The 26,630-nt window shown below is 40.3% G+C and overlaps 2 protein-coding genes across 2 annotated transcripts; one reads left to right on the top strand and one right to left on the bottom strand.

Annotated features, from left to right (window-relative positions):
* Nucleotides 1–15: 15 nt before the first annotated feature.
* On the bottom strand, nt 16–22,404 carry XAB2 (XPA binding protein 2). The gene is made up of 19 exons (XM_026696241.2): nt 22,231–22,404; nt 20,975–21,123; nt 20,536–20,659; nt 18,774–18,971; nt 16,678–16,812; nt 16,369–16,533; nt 15,488–15,632; nt 14,860–15,011; nt 14,319–14,438; nt 13,876–14,007; nt 12,954–13,085; nt 12,021–12,134; nt 10,151–10,313; nt 9,341–9,531; nt 5,576–5,698; nt 4,713–4,884; nt 4,479–4,605; nt 1,088–1,197; nt 16–950 (listed from the first exon to the last, which is right to left on the bottom strand). Exons 1-19 carry the CDS (start codon nt 22,402–22,404, stop codon nt 889–891), a joined length of 2,688 nt encoding a protein of 895 aa, XP_026552026.1. The 3' UTR covers nt 16–888.
* Nucleotides 22,346–26,630, top strand: PET100 (PET100 cytochrome c oxidase chaperone). Its single transcript, XM_026696242.2, has 4 exons — nt 22,346–22,485; nt 24,393–24,473; nt 26,203–26,235; nt 26,328–26,630. The coding sequence occupies exons 1-4, from the start codon at nt 22,453–22,455 to the stop codon at nt 26,403–26,405; spliced, it is 225 nt and encodes a 74-aa protein (XP_026552027.1). The 5' UTR covers nt 22,346–22,452; the 3' UTR covers nt 26,406–26,630.

Raw genomic sequence — 26,630 nt, 5'->3', positions numbered from 1 at the left:
AAACTCCTGCCAGTATTTGTTAGTGGAATTGAAAGTTATTCCATGCTCTATGGATTTATTCACTTTTTCCAACTTGTTCAAATGCATTTAAAGCCATACTCTTCAATTTTCTAATGTCAAAGCTAATATATAATTAGTTACAATTTGTTCCTGGCAAATATCAACATGAGATGGAGGGAAGGCGTAAGTTCTATTTCTCCTGTGCCTGACCATACTGGCTGGGAATTCTGGGGGATTTAGTTCCAGCATACCTTGAAGACTCCAAATTAAAGAATTCCAATTTTAGGAAAGCTCATTTAAGAAATTCTGTAGCCTTGGTTTTGTATTGCGAAAAACTGTTTAAATCTGCAGTTCTTAATATTTATAAAACTATAGGAACATTCATTTTAAAAGTTCATTTCTATGAATGAAGGCTAATTTTACACAGTAAACAATTATTTCACCTTTGACCATGATGTACATTACGTTCCCCACTCCCCTTGTTTCCATAATTGCCTTGTTTGTAATTTTAAGATTTCAGCTCAGGCAATAATAAAGCTTTTAGTGATAATGAAATTGGTTCAGAATAGATATTACCATATTTCCAGAAAGATAAGCTTGAGTTTAAGAAAACTCCCCATGAAGAAATAGTATCTCCATTCATTACCATCCTTTTCACAAATCTTTTAAAGGTAAATTATTTGGGATACAAGTTCCCCTTCCTGTTGGTTAAATACAATACAACTATCAACAGTATTTTATAAATTGCTTCTTTCTCTATTAGGTTGAGTTGCCAAGAAGAACAGCAGCTTAGAAGATCACAAAGAAAAGACTTTACATGGCACACTGGGTAACCAGGAAAGTGTTGTCTCTACTCCAGCTTAAAGCAGTTCATTAATAACAAATAGTTCAGTCTTCTTTAAGTCCACCAAACACAGCAGAGGGGACAGTCTTCTGTTCCAGCTGCACCTCTGTAAAAAGAAGAGTTAGAATGGTTAGTATGAAGGCTGGGCATATATTGGCTTTTCAAAAACAGAGCTCCTATTCACCAAAGTCAGCAGCCATAGCGCGAGAAGAATGCTTCTGAGTTAACCACCTTCCCTCTTACCATCAGGCTCATTGTCTTCACTCTCATCGCTGTCATCCAAATTGATGTCTATCTCATCAGGATTGGCCCGCTTGGAAAGTTCAGCCAATTCACTGCGGGAAGCATCACTCCTGAAAATAAGCAAAGGGAAGAAGAGTGAACTTGACAGCATGATTTCCAATTGGAACTGTCCTGTACTTACCTTTCCCTCATAAAAGGAGGTTGTCTATCCTTTTGCCCTGGGCTTTACGTTTTCAAAAACGTATTGACATTTGTACATCTAAAGCAGATACAGCCATACTGCCATACATTTTGCCATACAAAAGTGAATTCATTCACTGGTTGAGTGGGGATGATTAACCAGACGTATAATTTGTGGGGTCTTGTGTCAGGACAGGCAATCTGATGCCCTTTGACTGAAACTTTCACAAGTCCCAATAAACCTAATTAAAAGTTCTGGGAGGATGGGAATTTTAAGCATTTTCGAAGCACCCAGTTATCTTCACTGCCTGGAAGAACCAGCTTCACACCTGTTTAGCTATGGTGATTACAATTTGCCTTTTGGAAAGTTATCATCTCAGTCTAGGCTATCTTGGTACAGTTACTGAGGTAAGGAGGAAGATAACTTTATCTTCCAAAGGAGTTTCTAAGGATGAACGTGGAAAGAGTAGAAACCAAATTCTGGAAATTGCCATGAAGAAAGATAAAACAAACTCAGGAGCTTAACAAAAGCTTCAGACAACTGTTAGAAAAGACAAGAAGCAATATTATAACATTTATAAGGAGGATGGAAACACATTGAAGATTGAAACCCAAGGAAATGTTCAAAATACCTCCGAACTCAGAATAAGGTCCCCAAACTCTAATTGGTATGCTAAAGGAACTTCACGGACAGATAGTAACTGATTTAAAGGAGATTAAAAGAAGATGGAAGGGGTACCATACTGAAACATTGCACAGTAGAGGTGGTCAGCGTCCATATACCCTAAAACGGGTCACCAACCTTTTGGACCTCAGAGACCACCAAACTCATAATTTTAGATCCCAGGGACCACTAACTGGTTCTATGGGTGTAGCCTAATTTGTGAGTGTGGCTTGGTGGTCATGTGACTGGCTGGGCATGGCTTATATGTAAATATTATAAATATTTATATAAATATTGAATTTTTAATTAAAGAGCAACTTTTATCAAAAACCAGGCAAAGCAGGCAGGCAAATTGAGTTGCTCACAGAATCACAGATTCATTGAGAAATCTAACTATCTGCCATTGGCTAGCTCAGTCTGTCACATAAAATTTGCTAGCAAGCAAACTCACAAAATTAACTCACAACACACCATGCATGTAAATATTGAATTTTTTATAAAGAAGAACAACTTTTACCCAAAATCAGGCAAAGCAGGCAAGCAGATTGAGTTGCTCACAGAATCATTCAGTGATCTATCTGCCATTGGCTAGCTCAGTCTCTCAAATTTGCTTTCCGTGAGACTGCACTGAATTTGCTTGCAAGCAAACCTTCAGTCTCAAGGGAGGTTCGGCTGTACTTTAAAAGCAGAGCTGAAGATCTAAAGACTAGCTAGAAAGCAAGAAATCCAACCATTTCCTGCTTCCTAACTTATCTAAATCTCCCGGAACAGCAGAACAGATGATGGTCAGAAAAAGGAAAAATAGCAATTTAGCAGGCAAGCTTACCGGGTAAGGAGTGAGTGGGCGGGGAGGGTTCCCGTAGGCCATGTGGGCTGTGCAGCCTTGTGTTTCTGCGCAGCCTGGATTAATTGCTTTTGGGGGGAGGGTTGCTCTGGGGGTGAGATTTCTCTGCAGCCCAGCAAAATTTTCTCACAGCCCACTAGTGGGCTGCGGCCCACCGGTTGGCGACCGCTGCCCTAAAAGATATTCCCTACTTACAAGAACCTCTACTACTAGAAGTTAATTATTGTCAAATTGGAGGACTACCGAAATGGATGGAACACCTACAGACATACAACATGCAACAGAAGAAGAATCAGTAAAGGTTCTAATCGAGCTATGCCAGCAAATCTAGAGAATAATATGAGGACCAAGAGATTGGAAGAGGATGGTTTTCATTCCAATTCCCAAAAAAGGGGATTTGATAGAATGTGCAAACTATCACAGAATACCCTTCATTATACATGCTACCAAAATAATGCTTAGGATCATATAACAATGAATTAAGAGTTTTACATGGAAAAAGTAATGCTGGATTTGGAGCTAACTTTAGAAAAGGCTAAATTATAGGAGACATTACAGCTGATGCAAGCTGGATAACTGGGAAAAAAAACCAAAAAAATACCCCCAAAGAAATCAGTACTGGTAGTCCTTGCTTACTAACTGCCTCGTTTAGTGACTGTTAGAAGTTATGACTGTGACCTTTCATATTTACAATTATCAGTGTCCCGCTGCCACATGATTGACATTCAGATGCTTTGTGATCAGCGCACATTTGCAACTGTCACAATATCCCACAGCAACATGATTACCACTTGTGTGCTTCCTGATGGCTTGCAACAATGAAGATGCAGAAGTGAAATCACAAGTTCTGGCCATGTGATGCCTCACTTAAGTTCAACTCTCCCGCCATCTCTTTTATAGCCCGAAAAATAGACAGGATCTGTTCTAAGCCTCTTGCCCAGCTCATTATCCACCTGTAGGCTATGCTGTCTCTTATCTGATCATTTCCAAGGCAGCTTCTCTTTACTCCATCACCCAAGATCTTTCTCATATACTATTACATCATTTGAAGGCACAGCTCTAGAAAAAGCTGTAATACTGGGAAAGATGGAAGGAAAGAGATCAGCAGCAAACTGGATGAACTCAGTAACAATGGCATATTGGGGGTACTGGTGGAAGACCTGAAGCACCCAGTTAGGGATAGCATCATGGAGAAAATCTTATCTGTGTGGTCACTAAAAGTTGACATCATGTCAATGACACATAATCACATAAGTAGTCAATGAAATCAGAAAGCCAAATAGTACACTCTGCTGGGTTCCCAATGTGTCACAAATCATTCAGACCACACTGTACAAAAAGTACCAAAACTATAAATGCAAAGCAGGCTGTCCTTGGCAATACTTCACTGTCATCTTTCCCTAGAAAAATGCATTTGATAGCTTGAAAGCTGAAATAGCTATTTGGTAGAAACTTGTGTTAGTTTCTCAAGGCAACACCACAGTCCTGTTCTCATTCTAGACATGTTAGCAGCTAGGGCACTATCTATTCAACTGTTTCTTCCTGATTCTTGATGGGTTAAAATAATAAACATTGTCTTGAGCTCCTGAATACAAATCAAATAATTGATCACATTTTTCCCATCATGATTTTTTGATGATGTTATGAATCCAAATAATCCTCACAAGGGGAAAAGAAAAGTCATCTGCTTATAGTAGCCTCACCTGACAAACAAGATCTTCTCCTTAGCTCGAGGCTGATCTCTTTCTGCTTCGGCTGCCAGGTGTTCTGCTCGCTGCTCTAAGAGCTTCATGTCATCCATGCCGCTCTGTCCTGGTGCTAAGTCGGACACTGAAACAAGACAATGTTAAAGAGGCAGGATGAGCAGAAGGGACAGGGAGCGGTTAGAAGAGAACAGGAGATGTACTCGTCTCCGTCTAAGAGAAGGCAAGACATACCTGTGCCTGTGGCATTGCTGTAAACCTTTAGCATCTGAGAAGCCATGAAGTTGACCTGAGTATTGTAAGTAGCCTGCACACTTCGCTTAATGCGCAGCATTTCTCGGATAGTGTCTTCGTTCCCATGCCGAATCTCAAATTCTTTCCATGTCTGCCAGAAGGTGGCCGTAGTCTGAGAAGAGAAACCAAAAAGACATGTATTTTGAGGACTGCTGGGAAAGAGACCGTGGCAAAATTCAATAGGTGATTCAAAGACTCCCGTTTCCACTCTTCTCTGAGCTTTCTGATATAAAAAAGGGAAGATTTAATGAGGGTAAGAGGACAGAGGTCAACTATTATTGTGCTCTTTATCTTCTGCATCAGGAATGGGCAGTCATAAACAACAGAAACATATCTATCGTGTAAGCAAAACAAACGAACACACCTTTATCCAACCGGTTGCAGATGGAAGAATCCACCTTTAGTTTTTCCAAACTGCATAGAAGATTGTCGTGTCATAATACATATTCAGGGGTACCCTGGTACTCAACTACTTTGAAAGTCATCAAATTTGGTACTCGATGCATTTTGACATGAAAATTTTGTCCCGGTACTCATAGTCTGTTTGGCACTCAATGCAACAAGCTAGAATTTGTTGGTATTGGCTGCCTTGTGACATTATACCTTATGGGAAGAATGTGTTTGCTACACATTGTGCCAATTAACGATGAGTACCGAGGTACCACTTTATTTTGAACTGAGCAGGGCATGATCATCTCTGCTCTTTTGGCAAAATGAGGAGCTTCTTCCTCCCTCCCCGCAACTAAATGTTGCCACAAGCAGACAGAAAGCTAGTTCTCTAGGACACAGAAAAAGCCACTTACTCGAGGGTCACACATCTGTGAGCAATAGGAATAGATTGCCCGAGCTCTGTCTATTTCACCCAATTTGCATTCCATATCAGCAAAGCGCAGACACATCTCCCGAGCGTGTTCATCTGATAGCACCTGAAAAAAGTATGGATATTTAAATGTACCCCGCCCTTCAATACTTCAGCTTCGAGGGTGGCATGAACTAATATGAAAGGGCTAAGTATAGCATCTAAGGATTACGATTATCCAGAGGGCTTTCAGAATATTTTAGCAATTGGAATATCTGAACGGATCCAGGAAAACAAAACCAAGTTGAACAATGTGAAAAAGTCCGTGGCTATATGGAGGCCACAGCCAAAGAGATAAATGCAGATGCAACTAGAACAAGGATGAGAGGTAGCTGGATTGAGTGGGAAGAATTCTTCTGGGCATCGGACAACTGACTCTGCAGAAAAACAATTAACTTTTCTTTAGATGAAAAAACAAACAAACCCAACAAACCTTTTCTGCTCTTTATGGAGGAACCTCTCTTCAGGCCAAGGAACTGACTTCATTCATAGGGGAATCTTACATCCTATGATTTATAAAGTTCTTTGAAACCAAATTCCATTCAATCAGCAAAAACATCATCCTCAATTGTTAACTTTCTTCCCCAATTGCAAACTCTTTGCTCTTTGTACTGGTGAGTCTATTGTCCACTGGTCAGAAGAACATCTGAACAGCAAGTCCAAAAGACGTTCACAGACTCTGTGGCGCCAGTAGTAGTATTCCCTAAGATGGGCCTACAAGTGTTGCAATACTTTCTCCAATCAATCAAAAGTCTCATCTGGGAAAGCTTCTGGAAATCTGCTTGAGGCAAGTTGTACGTGCCAATGCAATACAATCTTAGCCAGCAACTTAATGGAAGAGCCGCAGACCCGCTTAAATCATGCTCCTAGTTTGTATACATAAAGAGACCGCTGGTTTCAGTGAATATCCTGCAAATATTTAACTTGTTGAATATTTTGCTAGCGTTGGATGTATTTGGGATACAATTGGGCAACACAATCACTTAGGAATAAAGTTACCATGCCGATGTGGGAAAATGCACAAACCTTGCAACAATGTCTATAGCTCCTTCACTTTCCTGGCTGACACAGTTACCAAGAACACTGCCTTCTAAGCTAATATTTTATTTATTTTAATTTTTATTCTTTAAAAACAAAAAATATAAAAATCTCATTATTGTGTCATTGTATATACACGTTTCTTATGTTAGTGTTGTACATTATGATTCTTGATACTGAGAGTATTTACACCAAGACAAATTCCTTGTGTGTCCAATCACACTTGCCCAATAAAGTATTCTATTCTATTCTATTCTTATTTTGTGACTATACATTATTTTTATCCTTATCCTTCACCCATTCATACCACCTCTCCCATGTCGCATAGTATTCTCGATCCTCTTTGCCTTTCAGTTCCATAGTGAATTTATGTAGTTCAGCACAGTCCATTATGTTTTGAATCAAAACTTCATCTGGTGGTATATTAACACTCTTCCAATTTTGTGCTAATGTGATTCTTGCTGCAGTTAAGATGTGTACAATAAGGTATCTTTTATCTTTACTCAAATTCCCTTTAATCATACCTAATAAAAATGTTTCGGGTTCCAATTTCAATTTATATTTTGTAATCTCAAAAGGCCATCTGTATTTTCTTCCAGTATTTTTTGACCTATACACTGCCACCACATATGGAAAAACGTTCCTTTCTTTTGTTTGTACTTCCAGCATTCTGGTTTCAAGGTCGGATATATTTTCGCCAGTCGTGCCAGCACTTAAGTGCCATCTACAAAACATTTTATATTGATTTGCTTTGAATGCTGTCAACAAAGTCAGCTTCCAGTTCTCGGTCCAAGTCTTTTCCCATTCATCCAAATTTATATTATGACCCATATTTCTCGCCCAGGCAATCATTGGTCCCTTAACAATTTCCTCCTCTAGTTCTACCTCCAGTAAATAATTATATGTTCGTGTTATAAATTTTATATCCTTGCCTGTCAAGATTTGGTCCAATTTTTGTAAATCTTTATCTATCCCTAGCTCCTTTACATCTTTCTTAAATTTAGTTTGAATTTGTAAATATACCCACCAGTCTAATATTATCCCTTGTTCTTTTAGTTTATCCAGTGTTTTTAATTCTAAGCTAATATTTTAGCTGGAATCTAAATAATAGGTTTGAATGAATCATTGTTACTCTAAATCAGTTGTAGTTCAAGAGAATCACTGAATAGCTTCCCCTCATTAAGGGCTTGCATACGGTGGTCTATTCATGGTTACCTATTCCAGCTTAAGGATCTTTATCACATTGTCTAGTAATACTACATATATTTTTAATATGAAGTCTAAGTTAGCTAGGTGAGCATCCCCTCTAAAAAGTTCCTCTTCCTCCTCCTCCTATTCCACAAAGAACTGCCACATGTGACATTTGCCCTGCAGAATCTGTAGGATGAGCAAGGGCACAAAATAAGTGAAATGATGCTGAGACAGCACCTGACTTTTATGGAGGCTGCTGCCTGGGCCCTGGTGCTTCTTGAACCTTTTTTCTTTTTTTTGACTCGTATTATGTGAGTGGCTTTCTTTTACTTTTCTCCCGCTCCTGGAGTGTGAAGTGGGAGAAAGGAGACAAGGGATGTTGCGGGCCAGTTGGAAGAAGAAATTTGTGATGAAGCCGATGCCACAGCAAGATCCCAGAGAGACAAAAGATTCCTCTCGTTTTGCCAGGAAACTCTTCTCCTTTAATTGTCAAATGACTATGCCCATAGATATTACATGTTGCCCCCTTTCTTGGCTGGAGCGAGCAAGTCTGGCATCTTTCTTGGTGCCCAGCTTCTGTCATTGGGCTACAGTCTTCTCCTTCAGGTCCTTTTCTTGCTTTAGTGGCAGAACTAAAACTACCTGAGCACCCACCGGGTATCTCTGTTATATCCAAAGTGGCAGGTACAAAAGGGGCTGAGGATTCCCATATTTGGGTCTCTATGCCCTCCTGACAGACCACTTCAGATAGAGGATTCCCTTTGTACCCCTGCTGATTTATCTCATGTGAATGGAATGAAAAGCTATGGGCAGAGCCTGTCAATCTATAACAACACCCAACTTTCCCTCTTGTGAAATTCCTTTTCTGGATTGATTGGGAGAGGGCAGGATGCTAAGCTATTCTCTCTGGCTTCACTGTCACTCTTCTGTTGTCACAAAGTACAGTGAAGTCGCTAGTGCTGTACGGAGGCTGTTGCAGACTCTAGGGATTAACATTGCCTGATTCAAGTCTTAGAGGCATCTCAGCTGTTCTGGAAATTCACTCTCCGGGCTTTGAGCATGAAGGCTTTCAACATTGTTTGACTTTTTCTATCCTGATGGCTAATTTCTTTTCCTTTTTTAATTTTTCTTTTCTTGACAGTCACCTCCAGAAGCTGGGGGTGTCAATGGGAATGTTTCCTGCTTGACCTAGTCAAGAATAAAAGTACCCTTCTCCAAGGGGGCAGGCAATTCTTCCTGGCCTTTCTGATCAACTCAACAAATACCAATCATTTTCTATTGGCTTGATTTGATAACTGACTTCAGGATACCTCCAGATTTATATAGGAAGATGCAGACCAAGATGCACAGGCTCTAATAAGTGACCTACATTTTTAATTGTGGTGAGCAAGCAAGAACAGATTAAACCATATCATGAAGCTGAATAATATTGGTTAGGATGGGAAAACCAATAGATGCAATTTAGAGAGAACAAACTAACCTCAATCGCTTTCTCATAGATGCTACGTGTGTGGGTGACGCCATAAATTTCAGCTGCTCTCTTGATGTAGATGTTGTACATATCATGCTTCTCTGAAGGCAGCACAGCCTGAGTAGCCCGCTCGTATACTGCCATGGCATGGCGGGCCAGCCCATATTCCTCCTCCAGCTTGGCATATAAGAGATAGATAGCTGCAAAAGGAAAGAAAATTGGACCCAAATTTCATCTCCCTTCAATTTCAGGCCAATGTTTTTCATATCCAGACTTAGTAGCAGTCTTGTTATCAAAAAACACTCAAATAAATCCTTGCTGAGAATTTGTTCATTCACGTTGCTCTCCTCCACTAAATGATGAAGAAATGAAGAGAAGTTCTATGTCTATGGAGATTCTCGTCCCAACGTTGATTTTTCAAGTGGCAACTGGACTGTTTTTGCTTGATGACGTTTCACATCTCATCCAAGAAGCTTCCACAGTTCTGAAGAACTGAACTAAAGATGCTTCTTGGATGAGAACAGAAACATCTTCAAGCAAAAACAAAGTCCAGTTGCCTTTTGAAAAAAGCAGCTTTGGGAAGAGAACTTCTCTTTACTTCAATTTTCTTCAATTTCCAATGAAAAAGACCTTTTTGAGTCCTCAAGATCCTTCTCAGGCCAATAAAGCAAGTCCATCCATACGGATTATTAGATAGGCTAGGAAGTTTGCTACAATCCACTATTGTCCAGAAGACATGTCCCATCCAACCTTTATCATCAGAATCTGACTGAAGAGTTTGTGGCTCAACTTTTTGTTAGAGAGACACTTAATACATACTTTTTGCGTATTTCTGGGGACAGCTATCCAAGGCCTGCTCAAAAAGATCCCGAGCACGCTCCAACTTCTTCCCACCATAGCGGTCAATGAATTTGGTTAGATAGGTGTTCCAGATATCATAAACATTTGGCCACTTAAACAAGGAGATGCCTCTCTCATATGCCTGCCAAAATGAACAGAAGGTATAAACAAAACATTCAAGACTGCTTTGCAGAAGGCTCTGCCCTATTCCTCGCTCACTTAAATATCATAGGGGACTGTCGTGATTTAATTATGCTAATTCACATTTTTTTTAGAATAAACTTTATTAATTTTACAATTAAAACAATATGAACACAAAGAAAAAATTAAAAACTTTTCAACTTCGACAGTTTGTGATTTTCTGTTTGTAACATTTTGTGCAATATTTATAATTGATATCTAATGTGAATATATATTTACTACAGCTACTACTAATCTACCTATACCATTTATTATATAGACTGTCTTCACTCAATCCATTCATACCAACAGTCCCAAATTCTGATAATTCTTTATCTTTTAGGTCTAGTGTTAATTTATCCGTTTCTGCACAACTCATTACCTTTTGAATTATCAATTCTTCTGGTAGAGTGAAGGCCTGTTTCCAACAATGAGCAAAGGCCAGTCTGGCGCTGTCAATGTATGTAATATTATGTATTTAACTTTTTGTTCAGGTTGTTTCCTAAATATCCCTAATAAGAATAATTCTTATTAAGAATAATTCAATTTGTTCCTTCGTAATTTCTTCCAACCATTTTTTAATTCTCAGCCAATATTTTTGGGATTCTTTGCAGGACCACCACATGTGGTAGTATGTTCCTTCCTTTTTTTTTGCACTTCCAGTATTTCGGGCTCATGTTGGGATACATCCTCGCCAATCTCGAAGGGGGGAGGTGCCGTCTGTAGAACATTTTATAGGCATTTTCCCTGTATGCTGCCGATATTGTAACTTTATTCACATTTTAAGGACTAATTTTCTTCCTGCAAATTGCTAACCAACCAACAACCACTTTAATCGGACATAGGGCCCTTCTACTGTATTGGAATGCTAATTCTGTTATGTTTCTGTTTAACTTTCCAATTAAACAAAAGAACAACTTTTGGGATTGATAGCAATCCCTGGAGAAAACAATTTTTTTTCAATTATTATAAACAATAGCTAAGGACAGCAAAGGTGCATGGCAATTATAGTGCAAAATATTTACTCTGCCCATATAGCTGTCCCTACACCTAAGCTATTGGTTTGTTCTGAAACCTAGACCATCTCAACATAAAATATATCAGCTAGTTTGTTCAGAGTTTTGAGAAAGAGAACGAGAGATATTGAATACAGCAATTATCCTTTGCAACATACTGTACATCAGAGGAAATATTCAGCAGGTTCTGACCAGTTCTGGAGAACTGGTAGCGGAAATTTTGAGTCGTTCAGAGAACCAGCAAATACCACCTCTGACAGGCCCTGCTCCCATCCATTCTCTGCCTCCCAAGTCCCAGCTGATCGGCTGGGTCTTCTTTGGTTGCCCTACACAGGAGAACAGAGCTGGAAAGCAGGTTAGTGGGGTGGGGAGGGAATGGGATTTTGCAGTAACCTTCCCCCAGGAGTGGAGAGGGAATGGAGATTTTACAGTATCTTTCCCCTGCCACGCCCACCAAGCCACGCCCACAGAACCGGTAGTAAAATTTTTTGAATCCCACCACTGCTGTACATAATAAGACCTTAGTGTACTGCAGCTGGTTTGAAGCTCTCTTCTGTACTTACCATCTGTAACATGCAGTGTTCTAGGTTCAGTGACTTCTATGCTGATATAAACCCAGATGGTAGAAGGAAGCATTGATGAAACCAACTCACCTTGAAGCTCTCTTCAAAATATTTGTGCTCCTCCAGGAACAGACCATAGTTAATGATGATTTGTGGGGTGGCAATGCGTAGATCCAAAATACGATCATATACAGCCTTAGTAGACTAGAAATGGCAAAGTAAAAAAAAAAAAGCTTCAGTACTAGGCTGGATCAGAACTCCAATCACAGGCACAGATTCTTAATACTCACTTCCCAATTATGCCCAGATTAAGAAGAAACACTTAAATTTGAGACTGAATGGCTTTTCTAGTGTAACCTGCTGGGCTTCTTCCCAACTGGTCATCTCAGGTGCTGTCACGCTCCCTATCATTAACATGATAGACGTTAAATGAATAGAAATACAGCAATGCACTTATGGGAGACTATTATCACCATTCTTCTTCAGCTACTTAGGGGAAGGAACAGATGGCTGTGCCAATAATTCTATTCTGACCCTGCTGCTTCAAGAGATTATTTCCAAGCCAAACTTATGAAATAGAAAGGAAAGGATGCTCAGATTCCTTAAAGAGGAAGAGCAAAAAAAAAAGATTATTTTTTTTATTTTGGATGACTTCTTACTCACTTGCTAAATTTAGAAGGTTAAGAAATATCTCGATTTGATTCTAAGGGGGGAATATTATTTTTAGAACATTTCACCTGCACTTGGTTACAGGACTTTGTCCAATCTCATAATGCCTAGAGCAGAGGTCTCCAAACTTGGCAACTTTAAGACTTGTGGACTTCAACTGAAATTGAAGTCCACAAGTCTTAAAGTTGCCAAATTTGGGGACCCCTGGCCTAGAGAGACAAAAAGGAGAAGTTTCTTCTAGATGCCAAGCTTAGGCTAACGAATCTCTGCCTGGCGAGATGGCTCATTGTAAAAATTGCCAGAAGAAATGCCAGCCAGGATAGGTAAGAATGGAAGCCAACCAAGACCACTTACTTTGAAAGTGCCGAGACTTTCTTCCAAGTCAGCCAGCATGGACCACACCTTGAGGGACTTATATACACGATTCTGCACAGGCTCTGTGGAATCAAAATATTCAGCTTTCTTAGCTGGAATAGCTGTAGCTTTCTGGAAGGAGAAAAAAATGGTAAGAACAGAGGAAGTAGAATCCCCGGGCCAAGCAGATTAAGAATTGGGTTCATATACAGTATATACAGATATTTGAGATCAGGTAGCTGTGTTGTCTGCAAAAGAAATCCTGACTTTCTTCAGGCTTGCTTAACTAGACCCATGCCCGCCTTATTCTGGAGTAAAAAGAATCTTTGTCAGCTTCCCAGTGATCAGATTCTTGGCCCATTATATCCACGAAGATATAGAGACTATAGAGCAGGGCTGTCAAACTCAAGGCCCACGGGGTGCTTAGATCTGGCCCCCTCCAGCTCAGTTTTCTCTGGCAGAGGGCTAGCAAAACAAACTAAAAACAAAACAAATGTTTCCCCTTTTGCATTTGAGTGTGCAAGAAGGGAGAGGAAAGGAGAAAGGGAAAGAGAAAAGAAAAAGAAGACAAGGTGGGAAGAGAGCAAGGAAGGAAAAATAAGGAAAGAGGGGAAGAAGAAAGGAGAAGGAAAAAGAAGAAAAGGAAGGAAGGAAGGAAGGTTATGAGAGGGAGGGAGGGTCTGGGGGAAGTCCTGCCATAGGACTTGGCCACCACAGGTGCCCCCGATACAGATTGGGCATGGCGAGCTGGCCATGCCCCCCCATCACCCCCGAGGTCAAACACAAGCGTGATGCAGCCCTCAATTAAATCAAGTTTGACACCCCTGTTCAAACCTAATCCTTTGTAAAAAAATTACAAGCAAGCAAGTTTGATTACAAGACTTCAGAATGCCCTCTTCCTATTTGTTTGGCTTCTTCTCACCCTCAGGATACGCAGGGCTTGATCGTAGTTCTCATGCCGCAGCTCCATCTCACCATACTCGCACCAGACGCTGGCCAGTTCATCCACCTGCTTGAAGTTCACCTTGGTGGCCTTTTCAAAAATTGTTCTGGCCTGGTACAAGACAGGGAGAAAAAAAAAGAGGAAAAGCTAGGAAAGAAAAAAAAACCACCTCACCATGCCTTCTCTTTGGGATCTAGTATGTAATGCAGCTGACATGACCCTCCCTCCCCAAATTGCTTTGTGCATCACCAAGGATCACCAAGGCCCTTTTCAGAAAACCTACAACCTTTAAGTATACATCTGGAATGTTTTTATATGTTTATTGTGAAAAACCTGTAATTTAACTCTTCAGAGAGCAGCTAGGAAAGAGAGGCAGGAAATAGGCTAGGGCAGTGCTTGGCTCTGCCCAGTGCATCACTCACATCTTCTATCTGTCCATTGGTCTCGTAGAACTTGGCGAAAGAAACCCACAACGTATGTGACTTTCCAGTGGCTTTAAACGGGTCAACAGTCTGCACTGCTTCCGTGTACGTGTTGATGATCTGGTAAGAGTAAAAAGTAAGTCAGAAAGGAGAGTCATGATTGGAATGTTCCTTGCTTACTTGCTTGATGCTTGGGTGAGATACCGCGAAACATAAAACTGAGCAAATGAGAAGAAAAGACTCTTTGTCTTAACTCAGCCTCATAGACACAGATTTTTAAAGCTATTTTAAGATGCAAGTACATGAAAAGAAGCCCAGATATCTCCTATTTTCACAGATAAACCTAATCTCCAAGGACTCTCAAACTGGGTGGCTGACTGCTTCAAGTTGACTGCTTGAAAAGTAGTTCCACGCGCTCCAGTTCCAGAATGTTATTGTTATCTAACATCAAACCCAGCATTTAATAAATGGGAACGGTGTTGTAGGCTACTGGCTTGGCAACGCGACAGTTCTAGCCATTCAGAGATGAACGTTTTCCTACCTCCCAAGGTTTGCCTTCATACAGCTTCACCCGCTTGTGCCACTCATGGACGTTGTGAGGATTCTGGCGCAGGAGGACACTGTTGAGAAGCAGAGGCCGACGTGTGATCAGCTGCTCAAAGCGTGCCAGGCGCAGTTCCAGATCTACATCATCTGTTTTCCAAACAGAAAAACAGAAGAAATGAACTTATACTGTAGGACCGCAGTTCTTTTCTATTCAACTACACAGTTCACTAAAGGGGTGGGAAGGATAAGAAAAGAGTTGTGTAGCCTATAACTAATGTATGGGATGGATTAAAAGAGAGAAACCGTTTTCTATTAACACAAGGTGTTATCTGTAATAAAACACAGGGAAACATCCAGCAATATGTAAAGATCCAGGATAGAGGTGGACAGAATGTGGCCATCTACAAGTTGGAGAACTCCAACTTTCATCAGCCCTAGCCAGCATAGCCAATAGTGAAGGATGGTGAAATGAAGGAGGACTGCAAGACCAAGCAATCTGAGAAGTCCTGATTGGTGAAAGTCTGAAAGCTTTAGAAGACACAAAAACTGTGTTACTTGCTCCCCTAGATCCAGCTTAAAGAGAAGGAGTAACATTTGCTTTCTTCTGGCTAAGCTGCTCTTACCATCCTCCTCACGTCCCATTTCAGAGGTGGTCTCCATCTTAGCAGCAATCATGCTCTCCTCAAACTGGGCGTAGCTGTCAAACACTTGAGTGAAATCCCGTACTGTCATCACTGTCTGAATAGCTTCTTCATACACATCACGAGCCTAAGACAGAGACAATAATCAGAGGCTGCTCCAGGACCCAGCTTGTTGGCTTTTCTTCTTCAGCCATCTGGTGGTTTGGACCTCTCTTCGAAAGGAGTTGGTTTTATAAAAACACAGTCCATCTCTCAAGATGCAATCCATCTTTAGGAAAACCAGGTTCTCATTTATATGGGACAGCCCTGTCGGTCAAAAGGCAGCTAACTGAAATGAACATGATCTAACAGGGAGGAAATCTTCCTCAGGAACTGTTGCAGTTACTGCTAAGAAATTACACCTCCTATGTCAGTTCAAAGTGATGGCTGACAGCTAGGCTTAAACCTACTTGAAAAGCAAACTTCAGGCAACAGAAAGTTATGCCCATAATTTGATTTGCCCGTCAAATTCAAAGTCCAATAACTAAGAGTATTTTGGGTCCTCATTTACCAAAATAAGGATAGAAGGCTGAGTGATGCACAACTGAAAGGCTGATAGAGATGTACAATAGATTTTTTTTTCAAGTCTTTGGTAAGGGTTAATAAAAAAAAAGACTTAACGGAAGTTCCTAGGGCTGTACAAATTGACCTGCAAAATAACAGGTCCATTCCTAATCCTAATTCTCAATTTAGTAGGGAAAAATCAGATAAAAAACAATTTGGTGGCTGTACTCCGCCCAATCTACGCTTTGGGAATTTTCTTCCTGGGATGGGATTCTAGCCTGTATCATCATATCATGCAGACTGCTGGATTCAGTGCCTACCTTCTCAAAATGGCCACTGCGGATGTAGTAATCTGCCAAAGAACACCACAGCTTGCCCAACTGGTCAGTGAAACGAGTCAGGCCACCTCGGATGATGGCCCCTACATTGAGTGACTTCACCTTGTCTGGATTTTGAGAGATGAGATCACAGAGCTCGTGCCATAACTGCAAAAGAAGCCCGAAGTGCCAAATAATAAGAGGCAACAGAAAAGCTTCTGAGAGGCATAGAAAAAGCGTGCGGACTTAGATGAAGGAAACTTAATATGCAACTCTGGATGGTAGAAATGATTGACTGCTACAGAAACCTACCTGATAATTAGATTTTCCCTCCTTGGAAACAAAACGCTCATCATTCACCACAGCTCCAAGACGGACAGCGGCTTCATCCAGACGGTCAATGGAACGCAGATACTCAATATATTCCTCTGCATTCTCAGGGCTCAGCTGCAACATAAAAGAAACCATACCTATAAGCCCCGTATCAACGACTCAGAGCATATAGCCATTAGAGAATTTAGGATTAATTAGAGTGATGATGGAAATGCTATTCTGAAGACTAGTCGAGTACAAGAACCAATCTGTATTCATCAGCCTACATTAGATGAATATATTAGGCTGTTCAGTTTATGATGATTTTGCTTTTGGGAGAGAACATCGAGGAACAACTAAGCTGTACACGGTCAATATTATGTTAACAGTTTAGGAAAACACAAAGGGGAGCAAAACTCAGGAACCCTGAACTTAAACTACTTCTAGTTATTAATACATTTAATCACCACGCTATTTCAAAAGTCCATGTGCCAACCATATCAGGTCCATGTGCCAACCATATCTCCTTTTTTTCTGTAAATGATGTGAGAGGTTCTATTAATATGTCCACAAATCCTACGCCAATTAAGAAAGAACAGCCTTAGGAAAATGAAACTGCTAACAACCAGGCCAAGATGATAGTATTTCCTTAGCTCAGACACGTCAACAAATTTTTTGAGGTCTTTATCCCAGTTTTATCTTTAACTTGCATATGGGATCAGGTATATTCTATTATTCCCCAACTCTGGAAACTTACAGGTGTGTGGACTTTTCCTTTTGAAAGTCTTAGCAATGGTCACGATGGCTGTGAAATTGTGATAGTCTATATATCTAGAAGTTGTTTCTGAGTCACATATTATGTAATCCCTTCTTTTATGTACATTTACAAGATTCCAAAAAAAGGACAAATATTCTATATTTTAACAGCTGTAGTATACAAGGAGGAATGATAGAACAGTAACTTGCCATATGTGGGGACACACACACACACTCACACAAATATGACCGTGCTCATTTGCCATATTAAAGCTGATAACATTTGAACATATTTAGACCTGATTTTTATCTTAAACACACAGAGAACACATAGAAGCCCTATAACAGACCACAATCAATGAGCTGAAGATCAAGGTACCTCAACATAAATGCCAATTTTTATGCCTTTCTTGTCATAATTCACATCACTTGCATAAAACACACCAATCAAACAAACTATGTCTGTTCTTAGACTTTGTCAGAAATAGTCTTCCTCGGGCCAACGTTTTCCAATAAAGGACTCAAGAAAACTGCAAATAAGAATTACTCAGTTCCTGATCTATGCCAGTAACAAAAAGTAACTAAACGGGGAAGAACTATGGTATTCTCTGATTGACCCCCATTTTTTAGAGTATGCAACCACTTTGGAGAGAAAAATTATAAAATATATATTACAGATAGCTCAGGATTTACTACTACAAATGGGACCAGAATTTGTTGCTAAGCTAGGCAGTTGTTAAATGAGTTAAATGTTAAATGAGTTGCGCCCAAGTATATGACTTTTTGCCATGGTCGTAAAGCAAATCATTGCAGTAATTAAGTAAATCATGCAGCTGTGAAGTGAATCTGGCTCACTCCCCCCACAAATTGACTTTACCTGTCAGAAGCCACTTGGGAATAACACAAATGGCAGTCTCATGATCCTGAAATGCTGCAATGGTCATAAATACATGCTGGTTGCCAAGTGCCCGAATTTTGATCCTGTGACCGTGGGGATGCTGCAACAGTTGTGAGAGGACCAACTGGGACGTTTTTCAACACCACTGTAATTTTGAGTGGTCGCTAAGTGAATGGATTTTAAGTCAAGGGGTGTCAAAGATTGAACCGCTTTGTTTTTTTCAAACCTTAACTCTGTTCAACTTGCCAATGAAATGGGGAGGGGGAGGGAGAAACCGAATGCTGAGAAAGTGTGTGTGGATCGTGAGAGCCTGGCAATCATCAAGGTCCTCACTATAGGTACTTGAGAAAGAGATGGACTGTTCCCATAACGAAAAGACGTCTCATAATTGGACAATCTTGACAAGGAGTACCTAAAGTGGGAATGGGGGGGACACCCTCACCTTTAGGTACCTACGGTAGACCCGTACAGCTGTCTCAGGTAATGGATAGAGTCGCACAAACTTCAGGTAAAGTGGCCAGATACGATGGTGCTGTGTGATGGGCAGAGCTCTGAGCGCCCGGTCAAATGTCCTGCGGGTACGGGTGATCCGACATTGATCCATGAGAAACTGGCAGTAATCTAGCCATATCCGAGGCATCTGTGGGAAATATAAGATACCAGAAATAAAATAATCATTTCATCAAATCAGACAAAAGTCCATATTGTCCAACAATCTGATTCAAAGATGGTTGCCTTCAGAATCAGATACACACACATACCCTTGAATAAAAAGGGTCCACCTATAACTTCATGTTGAAATGGCCTTTATATTTGTGAATACAACCTCCCTAAAAGAATTTAAATAAATGTACATGTTTTAAATAAGAACATAACCAGTCTCCTGATGGATTGGACCTCTGGCTCATCTAGTCCAGCAATCTGTTCTCACAGTGGCCAACCAATTGTACAAGCACATTAGTCTTCAGAAGGAGTCACTTCGCTAGCAAGGCTAATAACCATGACTTTCATACATTTTTTGAAGTCAGTCAAGCAAGTAGCCAGTAACACATCTTGAGGTAGTGAATTACACCTTTTTTTAAACAACACTTTTTTCTACCCTGATTCTTCCAAGATTCAATTTCATCGGATGAAATAGTTTCTCCTTGTTCACTTTGTTTGCATCATGCATCATTTTTACACCTCAACCACATTTCCTCTCATTTGCCTGTTTTCTAGGCTCTCAAAATCTCAATATTGTAACCTTTCTTCATAGGAAAGCTGCTCCAGCCCCTTAAAAATCTTACAGATAGTCCTTGACTTACATCCACAACTCAGCATAGAATTTTGGCTGTGAGTCATTGCAATTGTACTTTTTTTTTTCTTTTTAGCATTTGGCATTCTCAAATTTCTCCCTTCCCTTGATTTACGGGAGATGTTTTCCTCCCCGTTTTCCTCCCTTAGTCCTCCCTTTTTGGTTTTGCAAGTCCAAAAGGCACAGGAAGTAGCATGAGCTCCCTTACGTATGGTAACTTCAGATCTCTTACCTATGAATATGTATTGTTTATATGTTACTTATGCATTAATCTCTCATCTTTCTGAGAATTATAAATTTGAGTACATCTCTTTCTTGGAGGGGAGAGTGGTCTGACTCAAATATTGTATTCTTCAGAGTCCTTCTAGCAAGAGCTGTCTAATAAACACTGACGTTTAAGCTTTGATTATTGGCTTTTTCCATAGTAAGTTGAGTTATTACATGACTGGACTCAACGTTTCAACCATTTTTACCATGGCCACTAAGTGTACACCATAGTTGTTAATGTCATGTGGTGCAATTCTGATCCAATTGGGGTCTTTGCAAAACTAAAAAAAAATGCAAAATGCAATTGGGATTCTTCAACCGCACTACTGCACAACTGCAAGCCAGCTTCTAAGCAACCAAAATGTGATCATATAACCACCAGAGTGATGTAGCAGTCATACCTCTGAGGACAGGTTGCAAGCAGGTAACTTTTTTTGAGCCTGTCCTAACTTCAAATAGTTGTTGATCATAAATCAAGGACTACCTGTAGTCACCTTCCTTTCCAATCGGAAAACTAATCAGCAAGTGTTTTAAACTGAGCCCCCTTGAACTTAATGCACAGGCCAAATGCTTTTCCCATCCATGTCGTCCTGTTCCTCTCAGGCTCTACCAAACCCTTTGAGTCTGCAGGCTAATACTGTACCTTATGCATGAAGACCAGGGCACGCTCATGGCAGTTGTTAACTTCTTCGTAGCAGGGATCTGTTACACATTTGCTCTTAACTTGTTTCCGCCGCTGCTTAAGATAGTTGTACCAGAGCTTGTAGCTGCAAAACAAAAGAGATCATCAACATCAAAATAAAGAATCTCGATCTTTTCCAACTCTGACTGACAGCAAATTTTGAACCACAATCTTTACACTTTTGTTGGGAAGATTTGGCTACCCAAAGTATTACTAATCTCTTTCAGCAAAAACAAACTTTGACCCCCCCCCCCAAAAAAGCAGGGGGCAGAAAGGGCATCCAAGTTATTGACTTTGAAAAATCAGTGGCTTTTATAAAAAAACTGGGTGTTAAAAATATTTCAGTATTTGCAAAAATGTAATTTTCAAAACAATCATAATGAATGAAAGATAACTATACCTTCCTGGCAATTCCTTAAGAGCTCTCTCATAGATCAGGTTCAGGATATGTTTGGGAGCATTCTGCTTGAAGTCAATATAGCGGATCCAGCACTTGACAGAAAATGGGTTGCGCAAGATCTCTTCTTCATATTGTAGGTCTTCTTCCTCCTGTGCAGGGAGGTGACATGGGTTTGGACAAAAAGCAGAGTTTCTTTCACTGAACAGCCCTACAACCTCAATATCTCAACAGTACTATTTTCAGGTTTTTTCTATAGGATAGATGATAGCATTATGTAGTAATAACGCATATATGGGCGACCAAGAAAATCTAAACACTTATCCTAATCTCAGTGTCATTAAATAGCTGCTGGCTATTTAATCCCTGTAATGTTCCTATCCACACCACTAGTTATATGGTAATAATAGGTTAATAAAAATAATTTTATAAGAGTATGTTACTAAATGTTGATATAAAAGTTGTAATAGACTTGGAAATACTATTAATTGAAATATTAATGTTATGGTCTTTCCTGCCCATCTCACAAAGGCACTGAGTAATTGCAGCTACACTTATCTTAAAATGTGCTTTCAAAAGCAACATAGCATTTTGTGATTTTCATCCATTGATCATATACTGTTAGAAGTTGGTTATACAAGCCATTTTAGGGTGCCTATATAATTCCCAAATCTTTTCTTAAAGATAAAATGCAGACAGTAGTTTCAGACAGCCAGGCTTTCCTGTCTGATCTTTATCAGAGCAACTGTTATCCCTTCCATCACAACTATGGACTGCGATTCACAGTTGATAATTAAGGGGCACAAGCTTTTTCACCACGAGCAAAAATCCCCACCGTATATTGACGATGTTGCAAAAGCGATCCACTGTAACTGCACTGCTTTTTCTGTTCGCGATCGGGGGTGTTTGTTCAATATATACTTAGACCAATATACTTACACTTAAAAAGACTTATGTCTAAGTCTATTTATCCATGTTGTAGGACTGTAGTGTTCTTATTATTATCCTTCCCATCTTCTTCACTACCCCCTTCCTATTGGTATCATTGTTATGATCAGGATTGGCTTTTGCAGCTTTTGCACCGGAGACAAATTCCTCCAATCACACTTGATCAATAAAGTACGACATTCCACTCTATTACTCCATTGGGGGGGGGAAAGATATCGAAGCGAGCCTCCCCTTCCGAGGGGTTGCATTGAGAAAAAGCCTCGCCATGTAAACATCAATGGAAGCCCAACCTCTTCCCCAGCCGTACTCACGAAGAAAAGCTCCCGCTTTCCTGAGACAGTCTCCGACTCCGGCATCGCGGCCTCTGCCTGTCGAGGCCAAATACGGCGCGCAAAGATGACGTCTTTTCTCCCTTCTTCGTTGCCTTCGAAATTTAACATCGAGTCCGTCCCTCGTCTCCGTCTTGCATTGGGCTGGCCTCCCATTGGCCATTGGAGAGAGGAGGCGGGTTCCTTTTTCCGTCGCGGGGCATCATGATATCCAGGAATCAGCTTGAGATTTTGCGGGTCTGTATTGCGATGGGGGCGGGAAGATAGGGGCGGGGGGGCGGCGGGGGGAGAGAGAGGCTGGATTCGGGTTTATTAAAGGGATCGGTCGGGTGGAAGCCTCCCGTCTTTGGGCGGCCCGCTAGATCCCGGGGCGGCTTCCTACGTTCCGCTTTGGGGGAAGGGTCAAGGTCAGAGGACCTGCGACATAGTGGAGACTTAGAATAACTTTTATTGTCACTTTTGAATGTACACTGATTGGCCTACATTAAAATGAAATTTCGTTGCATACAGCTCTCAAAGGGTCACCACCTCCAATATATACTACATAAGTAAATATGCATATACATACATACATGCATACATACAAAATTATGCATATACCCACATATAAGAACTCGGGAATTCTTATTTTTGACGTGTTTCAGTGCGTGAACTCTAAGTTGCACTTGTTAATAGGCTTTTCAGGGAAACAACGCTGCCTCCTCTCACTCCCTTTCCTGCAAATATTCCTTGGAGCTTAAACTGATCAGAAACTTGGAGCTATTGAGGAAAAGAGGAAGAGTCCTCCACTTATGAGCTCAACTGAGCCCAATTTTTTTTCTTGCTAAGCAAGACAGTTGTCAAGTGAAATTTGTCTCATTTTACCACCTTTCCTGCTACAGCTTTCTTGCTACATTTAAGTGAATCACCGCGGTTGTTAAATTAGTGACTCAGTTGTTAAGTGAATCTGGTTTCCCCATTGACTTTGCTTGTCAGAAGGTCGCAAAAGGGAATCCTGTGATCCTGGGACACTGCAACTGTCATAAGCATTTGAATTTTTGATCATGTAACCATGGGAATGCTGCAACGGTCATAAGTGTGAAAAAAGGTTATAAGTCCCTTTTTTCAGTGCCGTTGTAACTTCGAATGGTCACTAGATGAACTGTTGTAAGTCAAGGACTATCTGTTGGGTGGAATTGGCTCCTTCACTTCCCCTGCAAGTGATGTTTGTCAACCTTGGCAGCTTGAAGATCGGTAACTTCAACTCATGCTGGCTGGGGAATTCTGGAAACTGAAGTCCACATAATTTCAAGTTGACAAGATTGAGACTTTGCCCTATAGCAGTGACCTAGGACCCTTTCAGGGGATCTGCTAGGTCAAAATTATTTTCATAATAATGCAAAGATTTTTTTTCACTCTTTAGTTTTACATTGCTGCTAAACCTGTTAGGTTTTAGTATGGAGTCAAAACAGAATTTCCTGAAAAGGCTGCAGTGCTTCTTTCTTTTCCAACTAAGATCTGTGTGTGGCTGACTTTTCCTTATTTATTCCTTCCAAAACAGCAGATGGCAGCAGATTGAATGCAGAAATAAAAAGGACAATTCAGCAGTCTTCTATTAAATCAGATATTTGAAGATTTGAAAATACTAAAACAATGCTACTCTTTTTACTATTAGTTTTTGTTTTGGAAAATGTAATTATTTTTATGCTAAAATATATTAACATGAAAATAGCTTTATTTGCAAATAGCCTGATTTATGATGAACAATATATGAATTATAGGGAGATGGACAATTAAATATGAAATATAAATAAAATACTATAAAATATTCTCTATTTTAATTTGTAATATAGTAAATATTGATAGATACAACACGTGTTAACAACAATTCTTTGACATATCAATAATTTTTAAACATGTAAAGAGATCGTGAGACCAAAAAGTTTGAGAACTGCTGCCAGAGAGACTAGTACAGCTCTGGATACCACCAATGCTAAAAAAAATTAGTCTGAAAAGAAATACAGACTCTTTCTTTTTACCATTTTTGTAATGTCTGCCTTTTACCTAAGGAAGTAAGAAAAAAAATATCCAATATAAGTCAAGTAAAGCAATTTCTTTTCTGTGATTCAACCAATGGCATTTGGGTTTTTTTCTTTCTCTTTCAGATGATGCTGTATCTGACTTTCCCAGTTGCTATATTCTGGACAGCAAATCAGACTGAATTTTTTGAAAAATATGCAATCGCAGTAAGTCTTCTGTAATCAGATGAGAAAATTTTGTGCTAATACATTTATTTCCAAAGTTTCCCTGATGTCCATCTCTCCCCCCCTCAAAAAAAAATGGGGGGAATCTGCCTGGTATCAATACCTGGTATCAATACCTGGAAACAGCAACAAATCTACGAACACCTAGAGCAGGGGTTCCCAGCACCTGATCTGTGGTCTGGTACTGAGCCATGACCCATTGGAAACAGGGCCACGCAAGTGGCAGATGAGCTTGCAAAGCTGCGTTTGTGCAAGCAGTGTGCTTGCGAAACCATCCCCTCTTTTTTCCCTGCCGCTGGTCTGCAGAGCTGGAAAATTGGAGACCACTGACCTAAAGGCAAACAAAGTCATAACCAAAAAGTTGCAGGAATTGGGTATGCAATTGCAGATTGCAAGAATTGGGTATGTCTAGTTTAATAAAAAGGAGGACTAGGGGTGACATGATTAACAGTGTTCCAGTATCTAAAGGCCTGCCACAAAGAAGAGGAGGTCAACCGATTCTCCAAAGCATCTGCAGGTACCACAGGAAGCAAAGGAGGGAAATTAATCAAGGAGAGGACCAACCTAGAAACTAGCAGAAATTTTCCTGCCAGTTAGAACAATGAATCATTGGAACAACTTGCCTCCAGAAGTTGTGGGTGCTCCAACACTTTATCTGACTGCTTGAGCAGGGAGTTGGACTAGAACAGTGGTCGACAACCAGGGGGACCACTGGTGGTCCGTGAGAAAATTTTGGTGGTCCACAGAGAAATGTCACCTCAAAGCACTCCCCAAAGCAATTAATCCAGGCTGCGCGGGAACACAAGGCTGCGCTGCCCACATGGCCCGCGGGAACACAAGGCTTGCATCACTTGCATTGCGAACAACACGAGGTAGTGAGGGGAGGGGGGAACTTGCCCCAAGCGCCTCACGCACCTCACCTGGCCACCAGGCTGCTCCTTTCTCTTCTTTCTTCTGCTTTTGGCTGCACGCAAGGAAAGCAGCAAAACTCTTTCTTTCTCTCCCCTCAACTCTGCCAGAAATGAGTCTTTGGGACCCTGCAAGGCATCCTGCTCCAAGAGGCTGCGCCGATGTGACAACTCTCACAAAGACTCATTTCTGGTGGAGTTTGGGGGAGAGAAAGAAATACTTCCGCTGCTTCTGCTTTCCTTTCATGAAGCCAAAAGTCTCTCTCTGTTTCTCTCTCCCCCTGAGAACGGAGCTGGAGATGGTATCCTGCAATCTCAAATAAAGAATGATCAATCGGTAGGAAAATGGTGTGGGGAATTTTCGTGCAGACTTTTTGGGGGATTTTCCCAGAGTCTCTGGTCCACGGGATTTAAAATTATGAGTTTGGTGGTCCCTGAGGTCCAAAAAGTTGGCGACCCCTGGACTAGAAGACTTCCAAGGTTTCTTCCAACTCCGTTATTCTGCATTTTTTCTATTTTGATTTAAATTAGACTTGCTCAAGTACTGGCTAGACTCTATGGTCTATCATGCTAAAATAAAAGAAATTCACAATAGTGACAAGTAGGACATTCAGTAGAACATAGTAGAGCATCTTCCCTCCTAAATGATGCACCTTGATTCCAGTTTCCATTCAACTATTTCTTTTAAGCACAGCATTTTACTTGCTGATCTCTCCATTTTTTTCTTGGTGGCATTTTATATTCTGTCATAGCTTGTTATATCACTTCTGACACTAATTGTTTTCTTGCTCCATTTTCTACAGAGCAAGATCTTTCAACCTCTAAATGAAGAGCAGGTAAATCTGTTGCTGCAATAAATGCAATAAATGTACAGTTTGGAAAATCAATGAAAAATCAATGGTGAAAATTGCATTTCTGTCTTCTCCAGAGAAAAGATCTAGAAGCCTTTAGAAAGAGATTGCGGGAGATAAGTGAGAAGAAACAGTTGGAGGAGGCTAAAAAATAATGGAGTGGTATTCTCCCTTTTATTCCAGAAGATTTTCGGCAATAAAATGAAATTGTATTCCACAATAAATTTTGGAATTTTGTATATATGTAATTCTGAATTGTATTCTTCTGTATATATCTAAAACATTTTGGAGATAAGAATGAGAAAAAATGATTTTGTTTCTTCAGTTGTGATCAGTCTCTTGCAACGAATAATCATTAAAATTAATCACTGACTTGGCAA

Source organism: Pseudonaja textilis, chromosome 2, assembly GCF_049901715.1.
Source record: "Pseudonaja textilis isolate UNSWEBS1 chromosome 2, rPseTex1.2, whole genome shotgun sequence".
NCBI classification, from domain to species: domain Eukaryota; kingdom Metazoa; phylum Chordata; class Lepidosauria; order Squamata; family Elapidae; genus Pseudonaja; species Pseudonaja textilis.
The sequence above is the reverse complement of the archived record's forward strand: the minus strand, read 5'-3'. Positions and strand labels throughout refer to the sequence as shown.